Here is an 18,449-nt window from a genome sequence, read left to right on the forward strand (position 1 = left end):
ATCGTGATTGATTGGTGCCGATACGCCAACATCGCTAGTAGTGTTGACATGGCTGAACTACCTTAGTCGTATATTTGGGGATGCATTTGGTTTAGGCAGTATATAACTTAACAATCACTGCATGTAAGTAAAGGGTCTTCATCTACACTGGTTGTGTAAGCCTTTCCTCCAGGAGGTTCACTTGTTAAGTCATTGATGTTGCCCGATTGTAAAAAATAAATTTCCTGGCGTACCTATTGCAGGAAGTCATGTTTGAGACACAATCCACGTACGGATTGAGAATGAGAGATTACAGAAAATTTTCATTGTAAATGAGAGTTGTGAAAGATGTATCTATTGTGTTCAGTGGCGCCGACTCCATGGGGCCTGAGGGGGCCCGAGCCCCCTCAAAAATTCGTTATGGACGTGAGGAAAAAATGAGTCGGGCTTGTCAATTTTCCCCGGAGTGTCCTGATATCGAGATTCGAGTTATCAGGGTTCTAATTTTGTTCATATGACTCTTCTAAAATGCTTAAAAAACTTTAAAATCTTTACTTATAAAATTTCCCGGGGCAAGATCCCCAGTTTGGCCCCCCCAATATTTTTTATAAGTCGGCATCCCTGATTGTGTTTATACTCATTGTCAGCACAATAATTAAAAAGTTTCTCAAACAAAATGAACAGCTAGTTGCAGCTTTTCGTTATGTTAGTGTGCGACGAACCCGAACACCCTCGCCCTTACCCAGTTTTCTCGTTTGTGCTTCGATTTTCCTGAACATTTCCCGGGCAGGCCTCACAGACTATGGCATTCTCCTGACGAGTTTAAAATTATATTGTGACATCCTTTAAATGAAATACTACATAGGGCTTATTGTATTGCTATGTCTAATTCTTATCCAAATGGTTCTCAGCCGTTTCCGCAGCCTCCTCCGCAGCGTGGGGTGACGACCGTCGTCGAAAAGAACGCGGTTGGTCGGGTTGGGACCCACTTCCTTCTTTCCATCCACCAGCGTGGCTATCCAGAGTAAAATATTCACGTCTCCGGGTAATAATTTATTTTCATGGCGTTGTCCGAAAATTAACTACAAAAATACGTGCAGTTTTGGCATCGCATAATAGGGTAATTTCCTTCATCAAAGAAAACGAAACGTATTGATTGCTATTCGTTACCCACCATTAGGGTTTTCATAATATACAAATTATTTGGTTTTAGGAATCCCAGTTTAAACGAATGGCAATGGTCAATTTTAACCTCATTTGAAAAAGGCCAGATTGGCGCCCATACGATTCCACTCCACGTGACGTCACAGGGGCCTAGTTTCTACACGAGAGGATAGGAGTTTTACATCGTCTGAGATTACCAATGCATGCATGAGTCACAGAGCTCAGGGACACATCTCTTAATAATCACTTATTAAAATTGTCTAAGGCCGGAAAGTTTCCTTCATTTAATAAGGTAGTAATAATCCAAATTAAACCAAACGATATCTGCTAGCAGGGTACTCTCCTATCTGCTAGTAGCCTGCGTCGTATCAGCGCTCAAGCGCTCAAGCCTCGCCTCAAGGTTACCTCACAGGACGGCAGCCGGAACCAGAAATACGTCACACGGACTTTACCCATCATTCCTACCGTCGCGTTTTCGCGCGCTTAAAATTGTTCACTTTTCGTTTAATTGCGAAAAAAAGATATCGTCATTAGAAAATCTTAGAACGTGAAATGCATACTCCAGGAGTAATAATCTTTCGATTAAGGCAATAAAAAAATAATAGGAAACCACCCTATTACATCATTATAAATGTGTAGTTGAATTTAATCTAATGGTGTTATATGTAACACATTATATATGCGAACATAATCTACCCTGTTGGAAATATTCAACTCCGTTCAATTGAAAAGTGACAAATTTTATTTGATCATATGGAAATTCGATTGAATATAAGGAAATTCAATTGAATATTAGCACATTCAATGGAATCGGCAGATTTTTTCCAATACGGTGGGAGAACTCACCAATAACTTTATCGTTAACCGTTTGAAAGAATAAATCAGGCTCCTCCTCAGGAATTCCACAAATGCACCGAAAGCGCTCAGAAAACATTCCCTCACCCATATGATTGTAATCATCATGTGTTTGGATCAAGGAACATGAAGCAAGAATAGGGTTGTTCAAGCCTATCAGAACGGTCTAAAAAAACGAATGTATATCACTTCTGTTGTAATTTCATTTCGATTGGGATGAATGACAGATGCGTTGAAAAAGTAATGATGGAATTATTAGCAATCAAAATTCGAACAATTTTAAACGCCGCCAAAAACGGTCGGCCATCTTGAAATAGAGGTGATGACGAAACAAGCCTGTACGGCTGGCCTGTACCCTCGATCGCTCGATGCCAAGCTGAGCACTCTGCATGCCGACTGGACATTTGCCAAGGTTTTTCCTTATTTTGAAATGGCCTATGTTGTGCATGAAGCTTCCGGATGGATCAAGGCGACATGAAATCCATTCTTCAAGTTAGGCAGGCAACGTATGTAGCGTTGACAGGAATTGAAAGTTTTGTATAGCTGCATTTGCTAGGAAACTACGTGCAGTGAACTTTCATTGTGCCTCTAGTGCAAGTGAACACAATTTGTGCCCTTAATGTACCCCTAAGTGAATGATTGCATATAGACGATGAAGTAAAGAGTGAAGTGAGTTGTGAATGTAACTGCTTCGACGAAATTATTTATTTCTTCCATGCTAGTTCAATCAACCCTATACATTTCGATCTAAGGTATCTAACTATTGCCTAGGGGATATGTTTCATATTTGATCTAGTTGTGCTTTAGGGATACATCGAACGCATATTAATTTCCAATCGTTTGTTCGCTTCTAAGTTCCGTTTGATTTCATTACCTATTAATTTTGAGCATTCACGAGTGTTTACATTTCACGAATTTCGTTGCGCTGTTGTTTGTTTTTGTTTTATATTTTGGTTACGGTAAGAGTACGGGTAAGAGTAATAGTGAAATTCGAAGTTTTTTGATGTTACAATAACCGATTTAGCTATTTGTTTCAGCCTATTCATTTCATTGTCCTCGAAATGTCAATGTGAAATAACGTAAACTGATTCTAAGTCGTTAGTGATGAGTGAGGTGTGGAGAATCTTTCGAACTTCAAGGAGTGCAAATTCTTTTAGCGTGTGCAGAGTGATTGGAAAACCGATTATCATGTTTTATTAGTGTTTTATATTTATTGTGAGTCAAGTTTTTCATTGAAACAGTTGATTCGGAATATACTGATTATATGTATCAAAAAGACAACTCGTGAAATGTGTACGTTTTAGTGCTATTATGATATGATGAGCAATAAATATGTACAAGTAAGGGTAATTTTGCTTATTATTACTCTTATTAAAGGATAAATTTGGATTTTCTTTAAACACTGATCTGGCGGCAGACGCTGGAGATCTTGAAAAAAGTGGAATAACCCTGCTGAGCCACTTAAACAACACTGCAGTAGGGCATCTACAGGCTTGTGACGTCACACATCAATTCAAGATGGAAGTAGGGCTTTTTGGCGTAACGTAAAATTTGTCACTGTTTAAAGCCTTCTCTAAACATGTACAATGAAGAAAATAGCATAATATTATTGTCATTGCTCCTTCTGATGCACGATCTTTCGATTTCTTAAATAAAAAAAATATGGTGAACAACCCTATTCGGGTTTGTGATTGGTCATAATATTCAGCATTGCGATTGATTGTTTGACTTCATTACATTCGTTCATTTATCTTTAAAATTATGTTTTTTTTGCAACACATAAGTTCAAAAGTTGATAATTTTGACTGCACTTATCTATTGAAATAAATAATACAGTGTCATTATTTAGATTATGACAAATCTCAGAGCTTAAAATACATCTACTAAAAAAGGAAATGATGCTTCAAGGGTCTGTAACTATACTTTATTTTCAATATTTTTTCTCCGACTTCAAGTCGAAAACTGATGAATATGCTGGAAATACTGGAGCATAAGCTTGCTCTCATGGATATCACCGTTCGCTTTTGGCGCGTGTCCAATGGGACTCCATTGGCGAGACTAGTACCACCTATTGGCGACAAGTCGATCGTTGCTGTGTGGAAGATTCCCGCAGCGCCGCTGATATTTTAATTAACTTTTTTTTTACTCTTCATGTTTGTAGACTTGAAAACAATACACATTTGGAATGCCATTCGTATCAATTTTTTGCACATGGTGACCGGGGATGTGAAGGGATTTCGGGATAAGTTGTTGTGTCAGATAATATGAGCTCAAATATTTGGTGGCAGTGAGTGTACTTGTGTAAACGGTTCAAATAACTGATTTATTTCGCGGAACTCTCAATGCGGGTGTTGAAAGCGATGTTTTTATGATACAAGAATGGCGATCTCGTGCCCGCAGATATTGGTGGATTCTAGCTGACAGGGGATGATGGATAACATGACTCTCCAACTATAATATTGTAAAGAATAGTAACTCTCTAATACCTCAAAAATGTCAAAGATAGATTATAGGAATAAGATTATACTGGCTCCGATGGTGCGAGCTGGCACCTTGCCGTTAAGGTTACTTTCCTTAGATTACGGTGCAGACCTTGTTTATTGTGAAGAGCTTATAGATTGGAAGCTTATTAGATCTACAAGAAAAGTAAACGGTTGGACAATTCAATATTTCTGGGGTTCCATGATTTGGAAAACTTATGATTTTATGTTAACCATTGTTTTTATTTCCATGCAGATGCTCTGGGAACCGTGGACTATGTTGATCGAACGGATGGAACGGTGGTATTTAGAACCTGCGAACGTGAGAAAGGAAAGGTTGTGCTGCAGATCGGAACTTGTAGTCCTGAGAGAGCTCTGGAAGTGGCCAAGAAAATGTGAGTGTAGGGATCTCGTGTTTTTGATGTGCATTTTTTATTTTTAGAAGTTGAAAGCTACAGCGTTAATTATTTGGTTGAAAAAGACCCTGTAGTTGGTGGGCTTCTGGTGAGCAACCTGCTTAACTTCTCTGGGTTGTTAAAGGTCAGAGTAATCAGGGAAAAGTCAGGAATCTTGTGTATGGCATAAGGGAGAATAAATTTTAAGACATACGGTTAAATGGAGCTGTTGCACTGTCGACTGGTTAAAGACAAGCTGCGGAAAGTAAATTCTCTTTTGGAAATTAACACTATATCAACAGTTTTTGTTTTTCGTTTGAAAAAATGTTGGCACTTAAGAACATCGCAATTCATTGCATTACCCTATGCGTTATAGCAAAATATTTATTATGTACTATCTTTTCCAGCAAATTCTAGAAGCAAACTCCTCTGAATTGCGTGTTCAGCCTCAATTAGTTCTTTAGTATGTTCTGTTTGTATCTGCTTTTGTTCACTAAATAATTCTCCACGTTAATGGGTGGTCATTCAAACACAATGATACCTCCGTTGCAAAAACGCTCAAAAATCACTCACTGAATCAAATCTGCTCATCTCCTATTCTCCAAGCTTGGAGGTGAGCGTTTATGCTCCAGACACTGCCAGCAGAGCGGATTCGTATTGTTGGGCTACTAGATGAGTGGATTTGATTTGGTGGGCAATTGTTGAGCATTTTTGCAGTGGAGGTATCGGCATGTTTGTTTAGGTTCTCCAATTCTATTCAGCTAACCGGATGTAATACACTGCAATCTACACTCACATCGGCATTACCAACTTAACTCTGAAACACCACACTTCCCCATTCTTCAAAACTTTGGTAGAACATAAAATATTGGTGCAAAAATCAAGAAATTCCAATAAACAAAGCAGTAGTCTGTTATCGTTAACTATTACAATCAGCAGACCCCAACAAGCAAAGCAAAGGCTAAGTTTTTCATTCGCATGACTGGCATAGGTCTCATAGATAAGTTACTTGATTGAAAAAGAAAAAAGTCAATATGGATTCCCATGGATGCAAGGTCACTTTTCGTAGAACATTTTAAGCTAAACAGGCCTGATATTGGATTGGACACTAGGAGTACATTATTGAAAAAATGTTTGATGACCGGGGAAAATACTGCTGACCGAGCCTTGAATTACATTGTTAGTAAGCCTGGATGACCCTTGTGTAACAATCCAAGTGTGGTGTAATTGTAATTATTCAACGTCACTGCCAACCTCATCACAGAAATTGGCATAACCGCAAACTGCTCCAACCACTCTATAGCAGTATATTTTGAAGGGTCAAATGGTTAGAGTGGGCCCTGCATCGCATTGAAAGATCCTCCTGCTGCTCCATCTTCTCCAACGTCACTCATTTACAGTTGCTTGAATCCACTGTTCAAAATCAAAACTTCTCACCAATGTGAAGGACCATTTACACCTCGCTGCCAAAACTGTTTTCTCTCCGCTCTCATTCACTAAATAATTCTAGAATCATGGGCAAACAAGCAAGCACATGTTCTTTTAGGTTCTCCATCTTTATTCTACTAATCGGATACAATACATTGTCAGTATACACATCTTTATTGCCAATGCACACATTGCCTACACTCTGAAACACCACATTTTTGAAAATTTGACCGCAGTGCAAGCTACTCCATTAGTTGTTATGAACTCTGATGCACGTTTCCCGGGTAAATTTAAATCACTGGAGAGAGTCAGAGAAAATGGAGATTTAAATTGGGGAGAAGTTAAGGTATAAGGACTCCTGCTGCAAATTTATTTGATGATTATTTAAATTAATTTTGCTTTGTCATTAAAGAATATGTATTCTGTAAAGATACTGGTACCAAATAATTGAAAATTGCTTGGTATAATTAAGGAATTTCACTTCATACCGTGTGATTCTCTAATGATTCCCCTGGTTTGTGTGTGCATTTATATGCAGAATTATGGGGCAAGAATTGATTTCTTCGATGATAGCTCTCTGTAATTAAGGTGATTTTGTCATTATTTTGGATTAGCCTATGTGTGCTTCCCTGTCATTTACAGTCAGGAAGATGTTGCAGCCATTGATATCAACATGGGGTGTCCCAAAGAATTCTCGCTCAAGGGCGGAATGGGAGCAGCACTGTTGTCCAAACCAGATCTCGCTTGCAGCATCATCTCAACCCTCTCATCAAACCTTTCCATTCCTGTGACTTGCAAGGTACTGGAATATAAATTTCCTTTATATGTATTGATTGATCATGTGGCTCGTCATTGATTGTTACTCACATTTTAATTAACATAAAACACAACAGGTGGAACACCATTATATTTAGTGCTATAAATGTACACTTATTAATGTACTGTTTTCAAAATATTCATGCAAATTTTCAGCTCTCTAATTCTAAGTTTTTTTAATAACAATCATTAGGCCCAGCTAACAAAGTCAACTTTCTGAGAAGAGATGTTGTGGCCAAAATAACTAACTGTGGGCAATACGATATCTTCGTTGATCATTACAAAGTCAACTGATCACTGCTTTACTCTGTATTATTTTATTTCATTATGAAAAGAATATAGTCAAAAACAAGTTTGGTTGAGCCTGGGAATGTCTACTTCCTTTCTATTATATCTCATGTTTCCTACTGCCATATCTCTCTAAGCCCCCCCCCCCTAATTTTGAGGTTTCAGTTACAGGAAAATTAAAAAAAAAAAATGTGTTTGAGCATAGTCCCCCCTTTACTTTTACCATGGGCAGTTTTGGAAAAAAAGGGGGACTATATTCAGATAAATAAAGTATATCTCCTCAGCTGATCTGCAGTGTCTTATGCCATAGGCATAACCTGCTATTACATTAGTTCAGGGAGCATAACAATTATGTGTTCCCAGTTAAATTATTATCATTAAGTACATGTATTTTTCTGCCAATGAAATATGACAGCCTTTTCATTCTGAAATTTGTTACTTGTATCACGAGTTCTTTCTGTTTATTCTACTGTAAATGGCTGTGCATTTTCATTAGGCTGTAGAATCCTTCAGTTAATTGTTGGACCAATCCTTCAGCAATCTTGTATTGGTACATTAGATTATGCTAATGAGATTCTTTTGAAACATTTTATTTTATGCTTCAGAGATTCTAACGATGAAGTTTACTCTGATAAAATGTTGAACCTTGCCCAGGTGGCAGTGGGGTAAAGTCCTTGCCTGCCAAACCGAAGGCCACAGGTTCAGGTCCTGCTTTGATAAGTTGTCCCTATCTAGAGCATGGGTGTTTTTTATCATTTAACGTTGTTGTTTGTTGTGTAAAGGCCATAAATGCACTGTTTTTGGGGTGGTGAAGATAAAAAAATATATAGTGCAGGTTATTTTCAGTGGTGGAGTGAAATAGTTATAGAATCTTTGGTGTCCTCTTCCTTGCAGATCCGAGTGCTGTCAACAGTAGAGGAGACTCTAGCACTTTGCAAGCGATTGGAGGCAAGTGGAGCAGCTGCGATAGCAATCCATGGCCGGAGGATAGATGAGCGGCCTCAGCACACCAACAGGAGTGCGGAGATAGCGCAGGTTGCGCGGGCACTCTCCATCCCGGTCATTGCCAAGTGAGTCGCTGTTTCTTAAGGTGTTTGCCACGATCATGTGAAAATCTTGAATGATGGAATTACTTTTGAATTTTCAGAAAGTTTGTAATTTTGGTTCCTGCTGGCATCAGCTATCTTGGGTTAAAATTTTGTGGTACAATTTTTCTCTATCCTGTGTGTATTTCCTCTGGAAACAGTATTAATTGTGAATGCGATGGTGGTTGGTGTAACATGGTGAAACTCCTTTATGATGCACAAAGGTTAAGAAAAGACTTAGCTGTTTCACAAAATAAAATATATTTACGACCGGTTTCGATACAGCGTATCATCATCTGGCCAGATGATGATACGCTGTATCGAAACCGGTCGTAAATATATTTTATTTTGTGAAACAGCTAAGTCTTTTCTTAACCTTAGTGCAGTATTAATTGTGACTGAAAACCTGGAAATAGTAGAGATTTTTGAAATGTCCACCTGCTGTACACTCTGTTGACTGATTATTTTAATTCCATCCTTTTCATGTACAGTGGAGGATCCAAAGAGATTGCTTGTCATGACGACATTGAGAGGTTTCGGGTGGCATGTGGCGCTGCCAGCGTCATGGTAGCACGTGCTGCACAGAAGGACTGCACCATTTTCAGGAGGGATGTTGAGCAAGTATCACAGGTGGAGAGGAAGGGTGCACCCGTGGATGTAGGTGAGAGGTGGAAGGCCCTCGAACCGCTCATCAAAGACTACCTCTACTACTGTGTACGTTACGCATCCCCAGCACCCAACGTCAAGTACTGCATCCAGGCAATGCTCAAGGACCTCCAGGAATCTCCACTTGGGAAGAAGTTCCTGGAAGCACAGACGCTGGTGCAGATATGGTGAGTTGGACTATTATATTGCAAGTTAGAGAATAGAAGCAAATTTCAGGAAATTTGAACCCCAAAAGGGAAGAATCTTGGACAATCGTAGAGCTGTCAGAGGAAATTGGATAGGGGTGAAGGTTGATGAATTGATCAGTGATTGAAGCACTAAACTTCTCGCAAATCCAAGTGAATTCTCTGACACAATGACATCTAACAATCAAAGCTTTGGATAGGTGATCACATGAATGGAGCTCTTTGAGTGCATATACCGTATTCCTCCGAATATAGTCGCCCTCTGAATATAGTCCCCCCCCTAATTTTGAGGCTCGAGTTTCGGGAAAAAAAAAAAAATGGGTTTGATTATAGTCCCTCCTTAACTTTTATCACGGGCATTTTTGGAAAAAAAGGGGGGACTATATTCAGACACATAAGGTAGTTTCGTGATTTTTTGATTTTATTCATGAAGACTGCAGTTTTTGTTATAAATATTTTATGAGATGGCTTCCAAGAAGTATGTTCTTGCAAATTAATTTTTACTGAAATATATTTTTATTGATTACTGCCATGTCTAAATAGCATGAGGTACACATGCACTTTTGGGGATCATCCTGGGACATGAACATGTTTATACCTTACTGAACCCCATACTTGCAGATTCTATTTCATTAGATGTACCACTGAAACTGGCATCCTTTACTAATGACAAGATCAAAAATTTTATCTCGTAATGATTCCAATTGAATTTACCGGTTTGGAGCATGTACCCCCGCAACAGATAATCCTGCAGGAATTGTAGGAATTGAGCAACATTTTAAAGGTAGTTCAAGTGGTAGAACATAATGCACAAATTCAGGAGATCCAGGTTCAAATCTGGATCGAAGCAAATGATTTTTCCTGTGCAGAATTATGTCCTTCTTTTGGGTTGTTAGCCAAATTTTATAGTCTTCTTTTGTGTGTGTTTGCAGTGACATCTGGGGGATGGGGGAGTTCTGCCGATCGACTGAGGAGCAACAAAGTGCTCAGAGGGAAAAGAACAGCTCGCAGCCAGCGTATGTGCCGCAGGTGAGTCTCCCCAGCCACTGCCTGTGTTAATATCATCTCCAAGAGCAGACACACACAACACTATTTCTTGTTTAAAACTCACTCTATCATGCAGTACATTTTAAGCTTGTGAACGGCTATGGAATTGAAATTGTTGCCATAGGGAAAGAACCTTTAGCTCTATGGGCCCCTGTAAAAACTGCTTTGTTATTCAGGTAATTCCAGTGGCAATTATACGTGCAGAGTTTTACTGTCCTAAATGTTAAAAAAATCCAAAGTTTGCCTTTGTGTTGATACCTCCGAGTTTGATAAACCCAGTCTGAGATTTGCTTGGAAGAAGATGGTGCAGTGATGTAAATCTTGCAATACCTGGCTTGCAATTGGGAGATCTGGGTGCGAATCCCAGGTAACCTAAATGATTTTTCTCACAAGGGGAGACCACGTACTTTGTTTTGCTTTTTTCGATCCTTTATTTTTTATGACATACGGAATGCCGATTGCTTCTCAGAATTGGTAGTGGTTTGTGGTAGTGGTATTTGAATGGGCCATAGTGTGGCTGTAATTAATTGTTTTTCATGCAGTAAGTTTAACATGTCTTGCATAATTTAAAAATAAGGGGCCTCTTCCCATGAGGAGTGGTGATACAGTGGTTAGCATTGTCTACTCTGGAGACCAGCATTCGTGGCTGCGTCACTGCAATACATATTGTCGTCTTCAATTTGATAATTTTTCCGCGATTTCAATGCAATTTCAGTTGCAGCAATTTTTTCATTGTTTCGTGAATAGATAAATGAATTTGGTAACTAATAGTAAAATATATTTATATGTGTTTTCTCTACTTTTATTTGCGTTCAAAATTCTAACTTCTGAGAATCTTGTATTGCTGATGCAAAATTTTAGGGGTAATGACAATTTTTGCCAGAGTAACGTCAGAAAATTAATTTCCGACAATTTTGTAACCACTTTGATGATTCTGTTGATTGTTTCTTTTTCTGTGCCATTATCAGGTGATTCGCACAGTGAGGGGTGGGGATGTGGACAGTGGTGTTGACGGAGGTGTGGAGGACGGAAAGGACGAGATTGTTGAGAGTAGGGAGGGCAGTGAATTGTCGCTCAAGAACAACAGGACGAAGAAGTTGAAGACAATGGAGAGTGGTGAGGAGGGTGCTTTGTCTGATGTGTCCAAATCGCCCGTGGTTGAGCTTCACATTGCATTCCTGCGCAGCCTCTACAAGGAGGACAGGGATCTGCCGAAGACACAGCTGCTCGTCATGTCCCGAAAGAAGCATGTGCCGCAGCCAAAGTACAAGACAGAGCAGGTGGACAAGCTGTTTCGGTCGGAGGTGCAATTCAATGGTCAGAAGTACACCTCGACATACTGGTGAGTCTCTCAGGTTTTGTTTTCATTTGCATGCTTTTGCCTGCCTTTGCCAGCCTTTTGTAATTAGTAGAGATCCGTAAATTTCGTGGGATGCGATATCGCGAAGTTTGTAAATAAAAACGAAATTTCGCGTTTTTTTGCGATTTTAGGTGGATTAGCGAAAAAATCACGTCTAATGAGTCATAATCTATTAAAGCCTAAGCCTTCTTTGTTTAATACTGCCGACGTTCATTTGCTCAATTTCATTACGATTCCAAAGTCGTTTGGCTCGTTTAGTCTCGTGTATAATGCACCCGCGTAATATCGTGCACTATAGTGATTTCTCCGCCAGAATTTGCCGTTAAATTTATCACAGCCTCTCTCTTCGATTCCCATATATCAATCCTAAAATATTTAGAATGAGGCACTTTCTCACCTGAAGAATTAGATACTATGGATTAAAAATGTGTGGAAAGAAATTTAACGCGGCCGCGGAAGAGCAGAAATACAAGCTCTTGCGCCCAGTACGCGTCAATGCCGAGCAGTAATTCCGGTGACTCATCGCAACACATTAGACAGCGTTATTGGATAAATTGTTGCAGGAAAACCTTGAGTATGGGTCTAATGTAACAATTTCGTTGACTTAAACACGGCCTCTGGCTGGGACCGGGCGTGAAGAAGCGAGTACAGAATGCTAAAGTTGGGATGGATGAAACTCAGCAACTGCCAGTATTCCCTCTTTCTTGTTTGTTGTTGTATGTTCTCCCAGCCTGCTAAGAATGGGTTGAGTTGGTCCTTTGACGTCATCTGATTCATCTCTTTTTCATTGCATTTTCTCCCTCACTCAAGTGCTTGTATTTTTCTTTTATCTATTTTTGTATCTTAGTTTAAATTGTCTGCGCGTATATCTGATTTGTACCTGAAATTATTAAGGTGGCTCGAAGTATAGTTTTCATGGAAGGTTCAAAATATGATGCTGACTTTCTGGACCAAATTAAAATTCTTATCATCTGGAGGTCTTATCACTTTGTAAATACGAGAACTTTCATTGCTATCACTGCTGTAATATTTAGTGATGAGTCGATTCCACATTTTTTCGATTCCGATTCCAATTTCGATTCCTTCAAATCGATTCCCGATTCTCGATTCCGATTCCATCGATTCTTACTCCTTCTAACAGGTGGGATTTTGATTTATCTGTAGCATTGCTGTCATTAAAATTTAAGAATCGAATGGAATAAAATAACTAGGGATGAACGGATCCAGGATTTTTGGAGCCAGATCTTTCGAATTGGATATTTTCGAATCCAAATGCATATTCTAATTCCTGCCATTAAACAAAGTCATTATTTTAGTTTATTGTGGGTACATACAATCAATGGAATGCTTTTTAGATTTTCATACACATTTTAATATTTTTATAAATTAAAAATTATTTTATCAGCTTTCAAGTTGTTTTTTAAAAACATCTTTACATACACAGGGCCTAAACTGTTACGCTTGGGTTTGGAAATGAAAATAGGAAAAATCTTAGGATGAACCACTGACCAGTGGCGTAGCTAGAGGACCCCCCTAAATATAAAAACACAATTACTTTCCTTCATAAAAGGGAAAAAATATTTAAAAATCATGAATTTACAAAAATGAAAAAGAAATGAATCTTTGAAAAATGAAGTTTTTCTATTATGAAGGGCGTTAAAATTAGTTTGAAACCCTCTCCTTTGTACCCTGCTGTTTAAAAATTTTCCCCCCTGGTTTTGGATCCCCCCTTAACAAAATTCCTGGCTACCCCCCTGCCATCGACTATGGTGAGGTGGATTTAGTAATCCTCGCGATAATTTACGCCACAGTGCACGCACACGGCATTCATTGGTTCTCCTTATCTCAATGGAAATGTTTATGCACAATGAAATACATTATTATCGATGTATCATTAAATTGAATTGCAACTGCTCAATTAGCAACACAATTAACAGTATTTAAAACGGCATTATCGTCACGTGCGATGAGGTGCTCAACCGCTCAGCATGAGGAAGGAGTGGGCAGCAGAAGCTCGTAAAGCAGAGGTGGAGGGGAAGCAGCAGTGGCGTAGCCAGGAATTTCAATCGGCGGGGGATCCAAAACCAGGGGGGGGAATTTTTGAAAAACCGGGCACTAAATAATGGATTTTAAACTAATTTTAACACTTTTTATAATCGAAAAACTTAATTTGTTAAAGAAAAATTTGGTAAATTCCTGATTTTTCAGTATTTTGTTTTTTTTTTGTGAAGGACAATAACTGTGTTTTTATATTTCGGGGGGTGGGGTCCGGACCCTCCCCATGGCTACGCCACTGGGAAGGAGTGCGTAAAGGAGAGGTGGAGAGGAAGGAGCACACTCCCTCCATATTTCAAACAACAAGGCTACAAATGAGTGAGTCGGACGAAGAAGTCAGATCTTGCTTCAGTGACGTCGCGTCGTTGCCTTCAAAGCGAAGCTGGGCGCGCTACGTGATACATGTAGATGGCGTTTCCGATCCGTCTTTAATTGTTTGAGGGGTTAATGCTGCGCTTGTTTCTTTGAAAATTGTGCTGTTTGGACAATGTTGCATATCAGGAAAGGGTAATTGTAGAATTGTAGATAGAAAACTGATTGGCAAACAATTAGAGCTGAAAAGCTATCAAGATATCTTCGGGCCCAGAGAGTAACTCTCCTAACATTTGTCGTCTAGAAACAGAGAATTGAAGCAGGTAGGCCAAAAAAGGTCAGTTGGTGAGACGAGTTAGGGATGAAACACGCGTCAATTGTTTTCGTGTGATTTGATATTTTCCTTATAAGACAATGATTTTTGGTCCATGTGATTTCGGATACGAAAAAAAAACAACAGAGGCACGGGCTGATGGACGGCCGAGAGTGGTTTTCTGAAATCCGCGACGTTGTTACTTTTGACGTGGTTCCTTTTTTATTTTCCGGCTGAAAATCCTGGCCATGGCTGAAATTCTACTCGCAACCTCTGCGAGTGCTTTCAAACAAAACGGTTCATGAGTAGGACAAGAATCGCATGCGACGACGCATTCGAAGAGAGAATCGGAACTCTTTCCACCCTGATGGGGCGTTGTATTCACTGAAGCTATTATTTAAAATTTCGGATCCAGATCCGATGTCTTCCGCGACTTCGGATCCGATGTATCCGATGAAGGGCAATATCCGCGGATATTTGGATCCGAGGTATCCGATCCGACAATCCCTAAAAATAATAATAGCCGCGGTGGCTACATTCTCGTTTGGCCTCGGTGGCTAAACAATAATGTAGCGTTCATTGCGTCCATACATACTAGAGCAGCCTGGCGTGTGCGCGGTGCCGGCCGAACGCAACCTGTCGAGTCCGCCCGGAGGCCGCGGCGGCTTATGCCAAGCAAGTATCAATTTCCTCAAGGGTTGCATTGATGAAACTGGGCTATACAAACGCGAATGTGTCTAATTTTTTTATTATTGACGCAGACGCGTGTTAGTCTAAAAAAGTTACACACGTAAAAAAACCCGCTCTCAGCGCGTATTTGTAAGAAACTTTTTTTCACAGGAAAACTCGCTCTCTGCACGTTTTTATTATCATCAGACTTCAAATATCATTCGAAAATAAAAAAATATATTTCGATCTATTATACTTTAAAATTGGTGATCCAGATGAATTCTCCGAATGTGATTCATAATCGCAATAATTTGATTTGCCGTGACCAGCGGTTAAGAAAAAAAAGGAAAGAAAACGCATGCATTGCTTCCCGATCCCGAGGTTTCCAATTTTTTTTTTCTCTAAGAGTTGCTCATGTACACGCGCCAATTCAGGGTTCGTGCGTTTGTCGCTCTTGCCGACATTTTCATGTTTCCGAGGCCGCTAAGGTATGTTCGTCGCAGCACCCGCGTGCCGGACGTATCCTCCGCACGGGCAAGGCTGACACCGCGGCCGCTTAGAAAATGATGATAGAGATGTTTTTTTTACAATAAACAAGAGATTACTGTTGGCTTCTTTACGAAAGTCCTGGTGTTTTATTCAAGGAGTTAACCATGGAATAGTCAGCTTTGTACCTTAACGGAATCATTGGCAAGTACAGATAATGTCTGAAGATTCCACTGCAGAAAAATCTTTAGCCTAGGCTGAGATTCAAACCTGGATATCAGGAATTTTCTCTAGATATTCTATCGCTAAAATTACTGAGACATCTGTGGCAGCATTTATGCCCCAAAATTATAGTCTATGCTCAAAACATTTATCTTCCTGGAATCGATGGAATCGGAATCGACTTTAGGCGATCGATTCTCGATTCCGATTCCGCGCCCGAGAATCGGTGGAATCGAGAATCGACATTTGGAATCGACTCATCCCTAGTAATATTATCATCTTGTTTTTATGGGAACAGAGGTATATTGGCATTGATTGCTGCATGTGATTTGTGAAGGAATAGCATGATAAACTTTCATTAAGGAAAGTATAATCATTTCTACTTTTTATCTTTGTGGTGTACAGTTTGTTTTGACCTTCTTTCTGGCTTGCATTTCTTTCTCATTGGTGTTGTGTTCGCATGCGGAGTTAGGAGAAGCATTTTACTGCCGCAGCATCAATTGAAAAGTGTGTTGTCTCTTGTTTCCTTTCCAAAGGGAAAAGAACAAGCGAGCAGCTGAGCAAGGTGCCGCGTTGGCATGTCTTGTTTCCATTGGTGCAGTCCAGCCAAGTGACCACGCCCTCACACAGAGAACTCGCTTCTAATCTGTGCAACAGGGACGGTTGGAGAGGGTGACGATTGATTTGTATATTGTACGGGTGTTTGTTGAAATGTTTTTTTTACAATAAACAAGAGATTACTGTTGGCTTCTTTACGAAAGTCCTGGTGTTTTATTCAAGGAGTTAACCATGGAATAGTCAGCTTTGTACCTTAACGGAATCATTGGCAAGTACAGATAATGTCTGAAGATTCCACTGCAGAAAAATCTTTAGCCTAGGCTGAGATTCAAACCTGGATATCAGGAATTTTCTCTAGATATTCTATCGCTAAAATTACTGAGACATCTTCCTCTGTAGAGTTGTGTTGGCTTAAGAGGATTAATAGGATTTTGCTGCCGCATATGCAATTTGCTTTAACTTTTTGTGCTTGGCAGCATTAACAATTGTGTCCTCTAAAGCCAGCAAAGTCTTTGCAGAGGAAGAATAGCCTTATTTGCAGCAGTGGTAGATTACCTGGTGCTAATTCGGGAGATCCAGATTAGAATTCTGGTCAAATTAAACGATTTTTCTTGTGTGTAGCCCTTAAACTCTTGCCAGGTGTTTTGACTTAATTTATTTGACATCAGGTGGCTGATCTTATGGATCTGACTCTTCAATTGAAACTGCCTTGCCTCTAGTCTTGAATGTCACTGATTTTCACTTAGGTACTGAATAATGGTGTGGCATAACAGTTTCTTAATATTGCATTTGGGAATACATATACAAGGACTGTGGTCTTCTATAAATATTTGCTTCTGCTGACTCAACTTTTTTGTCCAACTCTTCTGCTGAATTAAAATGGGTGTTTTTTTCCATTTTGGTGGTTAGGCCATTTAAATTCGCTTATGGATTATGTGCTAAGTTTCATTAAAAAATGAGGTCTTTCAGCAGTTCATTTCTTGAACAGAGAACATTTTGCAATACTTGAGCCCCAGGTCAGCTTTGTGTTTATGGTTTGGTGGATGGGGAAAGTACATTTTGAAGGGAAGAGTACAAGTTTGACTATATGCACTATCGGTGATGAACAAATTTTCTTAGCTTATGAGTCGAATTAATTGGTTTTGAAGATGGAGATGATGAATATCAGACATTGGAAATTCATTGAATGAATTTATTTTGACTTAATCACTGAAGAAGTATAGAGCACCAAAGATAAACTCACGGGATGTCTATGTTGTCCACAATTTCTGCTGAGGCTATTGCCCTCGAAGGCACTGACTGGGAGTGTGTGCAGGAGAGGTAGTGGACTGACAGATTTCACAAGTTTTTGTTTTGATTTGATTTTAAAGTATATAGCAATGTTGTAATTTGAAGAGCTAACAGAACATAATTTCTGCTTAGGTGGCAGGTATGTTGTGGCATCAAATTCTTCTTCAATTCTATCTTTTTATTTAAGTCCATATAAATCCTTACATTCTGTTAAGTGCATCACTAGTTAACATACACATAATGCTCCGTCCCTTGTTTGAAGGGGTTTTAGAAATGAGTCAAGTGAACTTTGTCTATAGTGTATTTATTTAGGAAAAAATAATTTGCCTTGACCGCGATACCGTTATTGCTACTGGTATCCCGGTCAAGGCAAATGATTTTTTGCACAATTTGTGGATTTTTTGCACAATTTGTGCATTGCGGGTGACACCCATAAAAGTTATATCCGTTCCTAGTCCCGGTGTACTTTAATCATTGATTGTTGTACTAGAAAATGGCCTTAATAGTCTTTAGGATAAACAATATCATAGATTTTCTCTGTCTAGCCTATAATATATGCAATATCACTGGTCATCGCACAATCAGGCTGCAAAATATTTGGAGGTACTAGTTGTATTTTTCACACATGTACTTTTTATTGCTGCTTACGGAATAATTTCACTGCTCTCTCTCTCTCTCTGATGATTATTTTTCTTCCAACTTTTTTCCACAAATTTTTGGCTAACTAAAATGTTGAGATTGTCTTGGAAAATTGATGGATTTATTTTTCATTGTCCAGTTGTATCAACGGGTTGAG

At 39.2% G+C, this 18,449-nt stretch overlaps 1 protein-coding gene across 1 annotated transcript; it reads left to right on the forward strand.

Annotated features, from left to right (window-relative positions):
- The first annotated feature begins 4,157 nt into the window (after positions 1-4,157).
- Positions 4,158-16,561, forward strand: LOC124166884 (tRNA-dihydrouridine(20) synthase [NAD(P)+]-like). Its single transcript, XM_046544595.1, has 8 exons — positions 4,158-4,651; positions 4,735-4,873; positions 6,944-7,100; positions 8,300-8,475; positions 8,982-9,323; positions 10,274-10,370; positions 11,357-11,730; positions 16,342-16,561. Exons 1-8 carry the CDS (start codon positions 4,492-4,494, stop codon positions 16,448-16,450), a joined length of 1,554 nt encoding a protein of 517 aa, XP_046400551.1. The 5' UTR covers positions 4,158-4,491; the 3' UTR covers positions 16,451-16,561.
- Positions 16,562-18,449: the final 1,888 nt, after the last annotated feature.

This window comes from Ischnura elegans, chromosome 10, assembly GCF_921293095.1.
Source record: "Ischnura elegans chromosome 10, ioIscEleg1.1, whole genome shotgun sequence".
In the NCBI taxonomy this organism is placed as follows: Eukaryota; Metazoa; Arthropoda; class Insecta; order Odonata; family Coenagrionidae; genus Ischnura; species Ischnura elegans.